Genomic DNA, 12,734 nt, shown 5'->3' with positions numbered 1-12,734 from the left:
TCTTTGATCTTTCTCTTATGTATGTGTCTCTATCTCTGCCCCTTTCATTCTCTCTTCTATGCACATCCCTCCCTCTCTGCATGGTTTTCTTTTGTGGACTGTTGTTATACTTGTCTTTTCCTTTGCAGTGAAAGCAACTCTCTAGAAATCTATGTTTCAATAACAACCTGCATATATGGAGTGCCTTTAATGTAATAAAACATCCCAACACATTTCTCAGAAGCATTATCAAACAAAATTCGACATCCACAGAATTTGTCCACCGCCAGCTGAGATTTCAAACTCAAGCCACAGGCTTCAGACAGAAATGCAGGCCCGTGGGGGAGGAGCTTAATTCACAGTTGGAGAATGTGATGTGATGTGTGTGGTATATCTAGCTGGGTACACTGACATGTGAAGAAAAAATGACATGGTTTAAACTGATACATTAGTTTGAGGTTTTGAATTGTTGACATTGAGCAACTCAGTAATGTTTTGAGCCAATTATTAATTTTTGCTCTACAGTCTTTGGTGTGATAGGACAGACCAGGTAGAGCCAAGACTCCTAATTATTTAGATTTACTAGATTTTGGAGCAAGCTTGTGTTCCTGTTTTTTAAAAAAAAATTTATCTCCATTTAATTTTTTTAAATGGTTTTAACTGCAAGTAAATGTTAGGAAATGCTGGGATTAGTCTGGTCTGCCTAGCCCTTCCTTATACAATATACTCATGTCTTCCTATCAGACTCTGCATTGTTAGCTTTGCAGCATTACATGTTGTCAGCGCTGTGTGCATCTCACTCCAGCTGGGTTGTTGCAGTGGAAGAGTGCTGCTTATAACAGACTGGGGACAAATGTTCCCCTCGTTCCACAGACCCTGGATCAGTGAGCAAACGTTCAGAGACCCTTTGGCAACATGCAGGTGCTCGTGAATGCACTTAAGTTATTATCCCTCCATCTGCCATTTCCTGTCCTTCATGCTGGTCTATGCCCTTGATTTTTCTTCCCCGCTCTTGCCAGCAGGATGGCTGAAGAAAATGGAGTGTTGTTATTAATTTTATTAAAGCCACTTTACAGTCAGGACCGAAGAGTATATTTGGGGCTGGCCTTCCCCTTAGTGTTTAGGTGCACTAAGAAACTGTGGTACTAAATCTTACAACCCAGAAAGTCCCAAGTTTAGTTTTTGATCCATGCTAAGTTAGCCAATCTTGGCCAACCCCAGTCACCATAGTTGGCCTTGGGCCGTGCTGGGCTGAAACGTCCTGGAATAAAAATTCTCCAGGATTCCTGCTTCTGATCATTACCCAGTGAATCCTCCTGGTAAAGAGGAACACATGGACACCAGTGAAAATAGGAATGAGCTTGGCTGTCACAGCTTCTAAAGTCAGATATCTCCACCATTACTCACCGTCAAGGCTTGTATGTGTAGAATGACTACTTAGGACAGTTGAATTAGACAACATGAGGCAGTGCTTTCAAGAGGGGTTCGAAGGCAGGATCAAGGAAAGCGAAAATATTGGTAAAGAAATACTTTTTGAGTTGTTGAATGCTAATGGGGCATGCTAGCCAGTATTGATAGGTTAGTCCTTACTACACACACCAAGATTAAAAAGGACTTTTCCTTTTCTCAGTGAAAACCGTGATGAAGAGATTGTGCAGTGCAAAGTTTGAAATCCCCTCGCAAAAACAGTTTCTGAGGGGTTAGTGTGTTATTTGGTGTTGGCCAAACTATTCCAGTTCCTCTTCGTGGCAGGTCAGTCCAAGAATTACTTGGTGGCATCTGTGGAAGACTTGAGGTACTAAGCAAAAATTCAGGGCTAATCTTATGTTCAAGGAGCATAAGAAACCTATTATAATAATAAGAAACCTATTAAGACAGTGCCCTTAGATAGAGATAGCTGTGATAGCTTTTTTAAAATCCCTTCATGGGACGTGTGCATTAATGGCAAGGCCAGCATCTATTGTCCATCTCTAATTGCCCTTGAGAAGGTGTTGGTGAGCCACCTTCTTGAATGCAGCTGAGTGGCTTGCTAGGCTATTTCAAAGGGCAGTTAAAAGTCAACCACATTGCTGTGAGTCAGGAGTCACATATAGGTCAGAGTGGGTAAGAACAGCGAAATTAATGAACTGAGCTGGTTTTTTTTATGACAGTCCCATAGTTTCTTCGTCACCATTGCTGACACCAGCTTTTTATTCTAGACTTATTTAATTGAATTTCCCCAGCTGCTATGGTGGGATTTGAGCTTGTGTCTTCTGATCACCAGTCCAGGCCTCTGGGTGACTAGTCCACTATGCTATTGTATCTGTTATGTTAGGATTGGATGCAGTGATTTCTGATGGAAACGCAGGGACATTCCTTAACAAGCTCCTCAGAGTTTCTGCTCCTGGAGAATGTGGTTCATCAATTTGGATATCCTTGTATTCTGGACCTAAAAATGGGGACCAGGCAGCATGGAGATGACGCATCTGAGGAGAAGGCAGCACGTCAGATGAGAAAATGTGAGCTGAGCACTTCGGGAGCACTGGGTGTGCGAGTGTGTGGAATGCAGGTAAGTGACCCATTTTAAAATAATAAAATGCGGCCTGCCATTCGGTGTGTCATACAGATTCTGTACAAGGTAAATTATTTTGTTTAAATCTGCACTGGAAAGAAACTTAACTCCGTGTCTTATCATGGCGTTCAAACTGTTGAATGGGTAAGAAATTGGCTGAAGTGTGAAAAGCACTAGGTAGTTATTAAAGAAATCAGGTCAAGTTTGGGGGTGGTGGGATTTGAGAAATGCTGAGGTGACATCCAGGTTGGTGTTCACACTAATTTACACTAAATAATAGATTCATTAATTCAATGCAAACTGATCAAATTTGCAGGCAGTACTAAATTAAAGAAAGCTTGAATTTCAGGAGGTAAGTTGGAAACTAAAGGATGAGTTAGACAAAAGATTTGGGTAAAACAATGACAGAACAATGTCAAAACAAAAACAGAATTACCTGGAAAAACTCAGCAGGTCTGGCAGCATCGGCGGAGAAGAAAAGAGTTGATGTTTCGAGTCCTCATGACCCTTCGACAGAACTAGGTGAATCCAAGGAAGGGGTGAAATATAAGCTGGTTTAAGGTGGGGTCTGTCCGCAAGAATGACCCAAACCTCCCTGTCGCTTGCCGTTTCAACACTCCACCCTGCTCTCTTGCCCACATGTCTGTCCTTGGCTTGCTGCATTGTTCCAGTGAAGCCCAACGCAAACTGGAGGAACAACACCTCATCTTCCAACTAGGCACTTTACAGCCTTCCGGACTGAATATTGAATTCAACAACTTTAGATCTTGATCTCCCTCCTCCATCCCCACCACCTTTCTGTTTCTTCCCCCTTCCTTTTGTTTTTTTCCCAATAAATTATATAGATTTTTCTTTTTCCCACCTGTTTCCATTATTTTTAAATATTTTTAAATCTTTTATGCTCCCCCCACCCCCACTAGAGCTATACCTTGAGTGCCCTACCATCCATTCTTAATTAGCACATTCGTTTAGATAATATCACCAACTTCGACACCTATGTGTTCTTTTGTTCTGTTGTCTGTGACACCTTTTGATGATCTGCTTCTATCACTGCTTGTTTGTCCCTACAACAACACCACCCCCCTCCACTTCTCTCCCCCCACCCAACCCACCACCCCCCCACCTTAAACCAGCTTATATTTCACCCCTTCCTTGGATTCACCTAGTTCTGTCGAAGGGTCATGAGGCTCGAAACGGCAACTCTTTTCTTCTCCGCCAATGCTGCCGGACCTGCTGAGTTTTTCCAGGTAATTCTGTTTTTGTTTTGGATTTCCAGCATCCGCAGTTTTTTGTTTTTATAACAGAACAATGTCAGCTTGGCTCAGTTGGTAGCAGTCTCTTACCTCTGAATCAGAAGTTCTTTAGTTCCAGTTGCAATACAGGACCTGAGTACCTAATCTAAGCTGCTATTTCAGGGTAGTATTTAGGAAGTTCTGGCTTTTGGATGAGATAGTAGTCCTGCTTGAGTGGATGCAAAATGTCCCGCTGCATTAAAAACATAAGAAGAGGAGTGAGTCATTCAGCCCGTCAAGCATGATCCACCATTTACTGAGATCGTGGCTGCTCTGTATCTTAATTACATCCACCTACCTTGACTCCAAATCCTTTTTGTAATCCTATCTAGCAAAAATCTATCAATCTCGGATTTAAAATCCTTAGCTGAACTTAGTATCTACTGCATTTTGTGGGAGAGTTCCACACTTCTCGCACCCTTTGTATGAAGAAGTGTTTTCTAACTTCTCTTCCAACTGGTTTGGTTCAGATTTCCAGATATATCCCTTTGTCCTAGGCTTCCCTGTCAGTAGACAAATTCGTTTCAGATTCCTAAAAACCTCAAATCAAATCACCCTTTCTGTATTCCAGGGAATATAAATTTGTGTAACCTTTTATAATCTAACCCTTGTAGCCCTGTAATAATTCTGGTGAATCTGTGCTGCATTCCTTCCAAGACTAATATATTCTATATATACCCAGAACTTCGCAATATTCCAGATATGGTTTAACCAGGGCCTTGTAGCGCTGTAGTAAAACCTTTCCCTCTTTAAACTCCAGATATCTAGTTAGAAAAACCAAACTTCCATTGATACGCAATTTGAAGACTAGAAGGGAAGTTCTCCAGGTCTCTTGGCCAATGTTCATCCATCAACTAATACCATTTTAAAAAACAGATTCCCTGGCCATTTATCTCATTGTAAATTGTTTACTGCTGTTAACCTATATAACACTTCAAAGTTATTTAATTGTCTGACGTGCTGTGGAACATCGTGGGGCCAAAAAAGGAGAAATGCAAGCTTTTTCTTATTCTTGGTAGAATGTACTGCAGATGGGTAGACAAAGTGGTGAAGTGGGTAAGAACTTGAAAGAGGTTTAGATATTTTAGACATGATGCTGAACGTGCCCAGCCACTGCAGAACACCAATCCTCAAAGGAAATGGAACACAGAACTATGCATTAGAACCTCCAAGGAAGTCAAGTTAAAACTGTTAAACATTTGGTTTGCCCTTCTCTGTCAGCACTGGTCACTGACTCATCTGAGGGCTGAATCAGATCAGAGCAAAGCCATGGGTTTGATCCCTAGTGTCAGAGTCTAAGTTATGGGCAAAGACTAGAGAACATGGGCTTTTTACCCAGGATAGAAGTTGACTGAGAGATGGTCTTTTGATGTATATCACATAATAAAGAATATATTATATCTTGCATAGTAATTCAAGCTGAACCATGGCATGGGAGGAGGGTCACAGTCAAAGACTAGGACCCATGTCAGGAAGTTTTATCGGCAGATAGACTGGAGGTCTGCTACTGGGTGGCCAGGTGTCCACGGACAGGAAACAAAAGCAGGGAGCCCACTCCAAATCATCGTGTATTCATCGTGCTACTGAGGGAGGAGAAAATTGGGTTCAGTCATGTTACCAATCGTAGAATCATAGAAAGTTTACAGCACAGAAAGAGGCCACTTGGCCCATCATGTCCACACTGGCAAGAATTCAGCCACCCAGCCTAATCCCACTTTCCAGCATTTGGTCCTGCAGGTTATGGCACTAGAGGTTCACATCCAGACACCTTTTAAATGAGATGAGGGTTTCTGCCTCTGCTACCCTTTCAGGCAGTTAGTTCGAGAACCCCACCACCCTCTGGGTGAAAAAAACTCTTCCTCACCTCCCCTTTAATCTTTCTACCAATCAGGGTAAATCTATGCCCCCTAGTCACTGACCTCTCTTCTAATGTAAATAGCCCCTTCCCATCCAAGCCCCTCACAATTTTGTAGATCTCAATCAAAAGTCCCGTCAGCCTCCTCTGTTCCAAGGAGAACAATCCCAGCCTGTCCAATCTTTCCTCATAATTGCAGTTTTCCAGTTCTGGCAACATCCTCATAAATCTCCTGTGTACCTTCTCTAATGCAATTACATCCTTTCTGTAATGAGGTGACCAGAGTTGCACAAAGTACTCAAGTTGTGGCCTAAATGTTTTATATAGTGCTCCCTGCTCTTGTATTCTGTGCCTCAGCTAATAAATGAAAGGATTCCATTTGCCCTCTTAAACATCTTTATCAATCTGCCAAGCTACCTTCAAAGATCTTTGGCCATTCACTCCAAGGTGTCTCACTTCCTGTATTCCTCTCAGTATCCTCCCATTTATTGCGTGATCCTTTGCCCACGGTCAGTTTAGCCTACTAACATTTAAGATCACACGGTAGCCGTTCAGGGGAAGTATTGGGAAGCTGCTAGAGTTTGTGGGACTGTACCCTAGCACAAACCACAAACTGCAGGAGAGAAGACGCAAGGAGCGATTTATAAAAACATACTTCCTTCACTGACCCGTTCTTAATATTCACATTACAGTTCTTCACATCCAATTCTACAGTGAATATTGGAATGATGCAGCCAAAGGAGACTGATGTTAATCCACCTCCCTCATATTGTCATTCAGTAACCCCCTGTCAGTAAAAGCCTTGTGTTACTGCCTATTTCTCTACTGATAATGTAGCCCTGCGCATAGTAATCATTCAATTTTTCCCTTTTTGCTGCCTATATCTCTACTGATAATCCAACCCCCTTATATTGAAGACTGTCGTTCCTCCCTACAAGAGTATGAATGACTAATAGCTATTTTTACTGATTGATGTCTGTCTGTCTCAGTACTTCCTCTCAGCCTTTGCTCAACTCATAAGAACTTACACTAAATAAGAATATTCATTAGTGTGAATTACAATTCTTGCAATAGAGTTATTTTTAATGGGAAGTTACAAATAGACTCTAGGTTGTGAGACCTATGTAAAATTCTGGAATAGTACTTGTAGGTGGGAACTTTTATGTCTCAACCTGGATATAAAGGTTGAAAACAAATGCAGAGTATTTCAGGTTACCAACAGCCAGTTTGGTTGTGCTGTAAGTTGCTTGTCCAAGAGACCATGCTTATCAGTTATGTTTTGTCTTTTCAGGTGTATCAGTTAGACTCAGGGCATTACGTGTGCAGGAACAAGTACTATGGTCGCAGTCTTTCCATCGAAGGGTTTGGCAAAGCTCTGTATCAGTTCCTGCACAATGGCAGTTACCTACGTGTGGACTTGTTTGATGTTATTCTGCAGAAACTTCGTAGCCTCAAGGAGGTTCTGGAGAAGCAAGCTTCTTACCGCTTCTACTCCAGCTCTTTGTTGATTATCTACGATGGAAAGGAGCGGAAGGCAGATCAGCGACACAAACCCACAGGTGCAATGAACCAAGACAACCTGCAGGAAAGCACCGGCTCCTTGCCATCCTCATCTTCCTCCTCGACCAGCACTCAGGACCTGCCGAAAATTGATGTGCGAATGATAGACTTTGCCCATAGCACATTCAAGGGGTTTCGGGATGATCAAACTGTGCATGACGGACCTGACAAAGGTTATATCTTCGGACTGGAGAATCTCATTAGTATCCTAGAAGAGATTCAACTCCAGAATCAGTAGCATATTCCAAACTGTTCCTATTTCTTTACCTATTACTCGGGGGGGATAGGTGCTGACCTCTCCCTCTCAAGCACATACTTATGACTGCTTACTCTGATACTCATCGCAGCGATGACGCCACAGAAAAAAATACTGTCAACTTCTGGCAAATTGCTAGACAAAAAGCGAGTTTGTTGTTCAAACTGTTTGTTATATCCCAATGTATAAAACTGTTACATAGTTACATGGAGCAGCACTGCCTGTACTGACACTAATGCATCTTGTAAAGGGAGCAATGCCATTCACTTACTGTGGCCTGCCATACAATGACAGGTGCCAATGTGGGGGGCACCCACTCGGTACCAAAGCAGCATGCAGGCCAGGTAATTCTCATACTGCTCCCAAAGACCAAGACTGCATGGATTGCTGTATATTTGTAAATGCTGGGACAAATGTCCTCATTTACGACCACCTGAATGTGTGAAGGACTCCATAATTTAACACTCAGGTTCTTTAGCTGACAGGTGTGCGGGTTTGTTTTGAATTTCACTCCTTCCCTTGAATATTATTCCCTTCAGTACCTTGCCAGGGGTAATCTCTCACTGTCCAGCGATTTAATGCACAGAGCCTGTGGCTCATCTGCTCCTTGGAAAGCTGTTGCACATTCTACGGAAGACAGATCAGAGTAGCGTCCCAAGAGTCGGATTATGGACCAACGCTGGATTACTGCAAAGGACTGTGCGTAACAGGGTTAGAGCTTCGTACGGGTGTTAGTTACAAGTATCGCAAAGCAAGGCTCTTCTCCTAGCTAGCGCAATCTTTCCTTTTCAACACTGGATGAGTGAGCAGACAGAAAATAAATAAGCTCAGACTGTAACGGACTTCCAGTGAATGTAACCAGAAGTAGCGGAAGTGTGGGAGCCATTTCCCGTTGCTCATTCCCAGAAGGATCTGGCTTTCACCTGTTGTACATGTAGTTGCTTATTTCTGTCCTGCTGATTCAGTGGAGACATTTAGTAATTTGTAGGAAAGCACATTGACACAAAGCAGGTGTGTTTATAAAACTGACCTGTAAGCTGTTCCTAATATAAAGCTCTTATGTTGCCATCCTTTTGTTTGAATATGTTAACTTTACACATCTTTGCTTACAAGTATTTGCAGTAGTTACAAGTTTCAAACTAATTCTACTGTGTAATTTTTAAGATTGCTATTTTGTTACGTTGATCCCAAATCTTTATTTTTGTTTATCGAAGTGTATGTTCTAGTCTAGACCATGAAGTACTGAGAGCCCTGGTTTACAAATGCTGTCCATCCCTTAAAGCTGCAGTATCTCTTTTGAGTGACAAATTCAAGAAAAGCTAAAACCTGTGGCACTTTTCTCCAGAATAAGGTACCAGTTGACCGGCAGATGGCCTGGAGCATTGGTCCATGTGGCCAAGGTTAGAGAGTGCAGTTGTTTGAGACCGATGAACGTGAATAACCAACCCCCCCCCCCCCCACCCCCGAGTGCTGCCTGCTCAGACTCTAGGTTTGAATTCAAACTCCTGTGTAAGCATTTTATTGTGAGCTCATAGCACACTTGGAGTTGCACAGTGTATTGTGTCTACTTGCATCTAAGAATATGGGCATGTGCTGATTTGGAGGGCATAGCATTTTTCCTTCCCCTGGCATCGAACGTTTGCATGCCAAACTTCCAAAGGGAAAGTGGATTTACAAAATTCCACACTCCTTTTTTTAAGCCGTGAGCAAGGTTTTATATCAAGCTCCTGGTATTATTCTGACCCTGCCAGTTGGTTAATAAACTATGACCCTAGGCTGGGACCTGTGACGGGGTGAATTGTACGTAGCGTGCAAATGATATATGGAACACACCAGAGAGATGCAGGAGCCTGCAGTATCTGCTGGAGAGGCCTGTGGAGAAGTTTCCAGCTAAAATAACACTTGTAAACAGTTTACAGGAAATCTTTACTGATTCACTTGACCCTGTTTGACCAGATGATTGGACCATAATTCACTCCAGTGATTTCATTCACTAGAAATGGATTCAGCTTGGTGATTCTCACAGCTGATTTGAAGTGAGCCATGGAGCAGAGCAGTGAAGAATGTTCATGTGTGGTAGGCAGAAGAAACTGAAATTTAAGCTAATGACTTTCACATCCTACTGACCCTCATCCCTATGAGCACATAGGACACACACCAGGCACACAAATAAATCCAAAAGTTCTTGGCACATCTTTAAATGTCTCCAAAAGCATGAATTCTAAAACCAAAATGAACCAACACTGTATCATAGCAAATTAGTAAAATGCGCAGAATATCAAATGTAATTCTGTGCATCTGTAATCCCTGTCCTCAATTCACTTTGCTTGAAGCTTTCTTGCCCAAAAGGTAGCCCTGAATCCAAATCCATTTATCATTAACAGGATACTTCTGGAAGAGGCCGGGTGCTATTCAATGGGTGTAAAATGTTGAGTTTACAGGTCTCAGTGGCTGGGGACCTTACGCTGTGCCCATCCCTATGAAAGCCCCTTCTTCCCACATTCCTTGTGGAACAGCTTGTAGACACTCAGAAGCAATTGCTAAACTGTCTTTATTCCAAAAGCCCAGTTGGCCAATAGAAAAGGCAAAGACAAAGGGAAAATGGCAGCATCACTCCTCGATGGGACCCCACTGCAAGCTGGAAAGAAGGAAGTTCCATTCATTGCCTTCCATACATGTAATCCATTGCATTCCAGAAAAGAGAACAGTGCCCAACATTTTGGGAGAAAGGGAGGAACGTCATGTGAGCTTCACCATTATTTTGACCTGGAGCTCACAGTTTAATGCAGCATGCTGTGAGCTGTAGCTCTGTAGTTAGGACCAAGCAGCAGTGAGGGGATTTGAGCCCACCGGCGTATGTGCATTGAGGCTCACGCTACCTAGGGTCAAAGATCTAGAAATGGTTCCTCTCAAATTGGAAGACATTGAAGACAGCAGAGGTTCATGTGGGAAGAGACTTGTCAGGGGAAATTAGTGATTTTTTAAAACCTCAGAATTGTTTTTAATCTCTTTTATTTTCAGGGGTATATATGGGTGGGGACCAACATGGCTGCTCAAAGAAGTCTAATTAAACATTTCAGGTATTTGATTAGTTGCTTTAGTAGCGGTTGCTGGTTGTTCATTAGCTTAGTAAGAGAAGATTTTTAATAAATGCAGTATTTTATTCTAGCAGTGCAGTAGTTTCTGAGTACTCAAGTTCCCATTCACGAATAAACCAGTCAGCACGCTGCTCTGAGTCCAGCCATTCTTTTCTTTCCTGACCTCCTGGGGAAAGACAATCAAGCAGTGCTGTTAAATATTTCTCCAGCCCTCTTGCTTCTTAATAGATCTATCACCGTATGCTTCCTGGGAAGCATTGGACAAACTTGTCAGAAGTGAGTATGTTTTGAGCAGGCCTGTAGCTTGACGACCTTCTGAGACATTGACAGTGAATGAAATGTATTTAGCGGAGCAATGCGGCCTAGGTTTGTTACGTACAGGCTACCCTTGTTTTTAAAAAATAAATAAATTGTTGTATCTTAGTTGTTTAAAGACTTTTTCAAAAAAAATTACAAATGAGTTAAGGATCACTTCTGATCCTGAGCTGTGTCTACTTTTTTGGGCCCTTTGTTTCTATGGCAGTACGTTACTGAGGAGCAATCACGAGTGATACTGCCATCTCACCGTACTTATCTATAAATGACCAGAGGTTGACAGGCCCAGAAAATGAGAGAAAGCTCAACTCTGAGCATTTTAAAACGTTAGGTTCCAATTTCCTTTTCAGTTATTTTCTGCAAAGAGAAATGACAGTGCAAGTTTGACTTTTGGGGGAAAAAAGCACTGCTATTTTAAAATATAGGGGCAATTAAAAGAAATAAAGAAGGAATGGAATGGCACAAAGTTAGCCCAGGATCATGGAGCAATAGGTGCTCTATCAGTCCCTGGAGCATTAACTGCACTGTGATTGTGAAAGCCCTCAATTGTCCAGGAGTACCTGGTCAGCCCCAGGTTGTTGCAGATGGAGATGTGAGCAATAATACATCCTGGATCCAGTGGTATGTTGGGTAGGCTCAACTCTGGAGCTGCCTGGCCTGAGTGGCAACATTGTAAAGATACATCATGGCACAGACAGTGACCTGCCCATTGTGAAGGAAACAGCCCAATCCAGGTATGTTTTCTGCTCTGTTTAGATTGTTCAAACTTCGCCGTTTTGCAAAAGGTCCAAATGTAAAGGGCTGATCTCCAGAATCTCTCTCCAACTGTCCACTGGCTGTTTGCAACTAGGTAGGGTTTAAAATGTGCCTGTCTATAAATGTAGACCTGGAATTAACCCCACACGGTGCTGCCAAATTTATTTTCCTGCAGAATATCAAGTCTGCCTTGTGTGAACTATGAAGAAACAGGACAGGGTGTGGCATAACTTCCTTTCACGATGAGTGCTGTGCCCTATTGATGTACCAAGAGCTGAAGCCACCTGATCAGAAGGGATACTGCAGCTTTGATGTGGTACTCAGTAATAGAGGGGTGGGAGGAAGACAGTGGGAATTGAAGGATGAGGCTGAACATGTTTTTCTTGTTCACTCATGTTAAAGCCACATTGAGCTCCTGGTAATTTACTACAACTATCTTGCAGAAGTGCAGGGAAGTGTTAAATTTCTGCACATTAAAACCAGACAGAAAACCCCTCAGCTCCAAACAGGCAGGGGAATTGTTTTGTTATATTACTAATTTATTCAAAGTAGTTTCAGTGGTTTTTTTTCACTGTATTTCTATTGTGCAACTGTATCTTCAATGGTAGATCTCTCTTCAGGAATCTTTGGGCATGAGCATACTGTATCCTTGTGATCTGTGTTTGACAGTGTTACCTCCCAGTTGTCACAGTTATGTATAAAATAAATACATTTAGGAAACATAATTCTCTGCTTCATCTTTCATTGCCTGTTGAACCTTGTAGATGGTTAATCTCTTGATGTGGTACAGGGCAACAAAATCTGGATAACATTGAGGCTTAGGCTGAGAAGTGGCACGAAAACATTCACGCCACATAAGCACTAGATAGTGACCATCTTGAACAAAGAAGAAGAACTTCCATCTTCTCCTGGCCTTCAGTGGCATTGCCATCAGAGTCTCCTACCCACCCATTAACCCCATTGAGGGGAGCAGGCCAGTGCGCTTTTGTACCCAGATCAGTTGCCTGAGGGTGCAACTCAAGTAAGTTTGTATATGCAATCACTACCCTGAAATTGGTTTCACTGGGGGGTG

General features: G+C 42.4%; 1 protein-coding gene across 6 annotated transcripts in view; it reads left to right on the top strand.

The window, feature by feature from the left end:
- The window catches only part of ip6k1 (inositol hexakisphosphate kinase 1), a 120,041-nt gene extending 107,654 nt beyond the window's left edge, over positions 1-12,387 (top strand). For all 6 annotated transcript variants that reach the window (XM_041191262.1, XM_041191263.1, XM_041191264.1 and 3 more), the window contains 2 exons: positions 2,352-2,527; positions 6,969-12,387. In XM_041191262.1, the coding sequence (XP_041047196.1) occupies positions 2,352-2,527; positions 6,969-7,475 (683 nt within the window). In that variant the 3' untranslated portion in view covers positions 7,476-12,387. The remainder of the gene's footprint in view (positions 1-2,351; positions 2,528-6,968) is intronic.
- The last annotated feature ends 347 nt before the right edge of the window (positions 12,388-12,734 follow it).

The sequence above is a fragment of the Carcharodon carcharias genome, chromosome 7 (assembly GCF_017639515.1).
Source record: "Carcharodon carcharias isolate sCarCar2 chromosome 7, sCarCar2.pri, whole genome shotgun sequence".
Taxonomy (NCBI): domain Eukaryota; kingdom Metazoa; phylum Chordata; class Chondrichthyes; order Lamniformes; family Lamnidae; genus Carcharodon; species Carcharodon carcharias.
The sequence above is the reverse complement of the archived record's forward strand: the minus strand, read 5'-3'. Positions and strand labels throughout refer to the sequence as shown.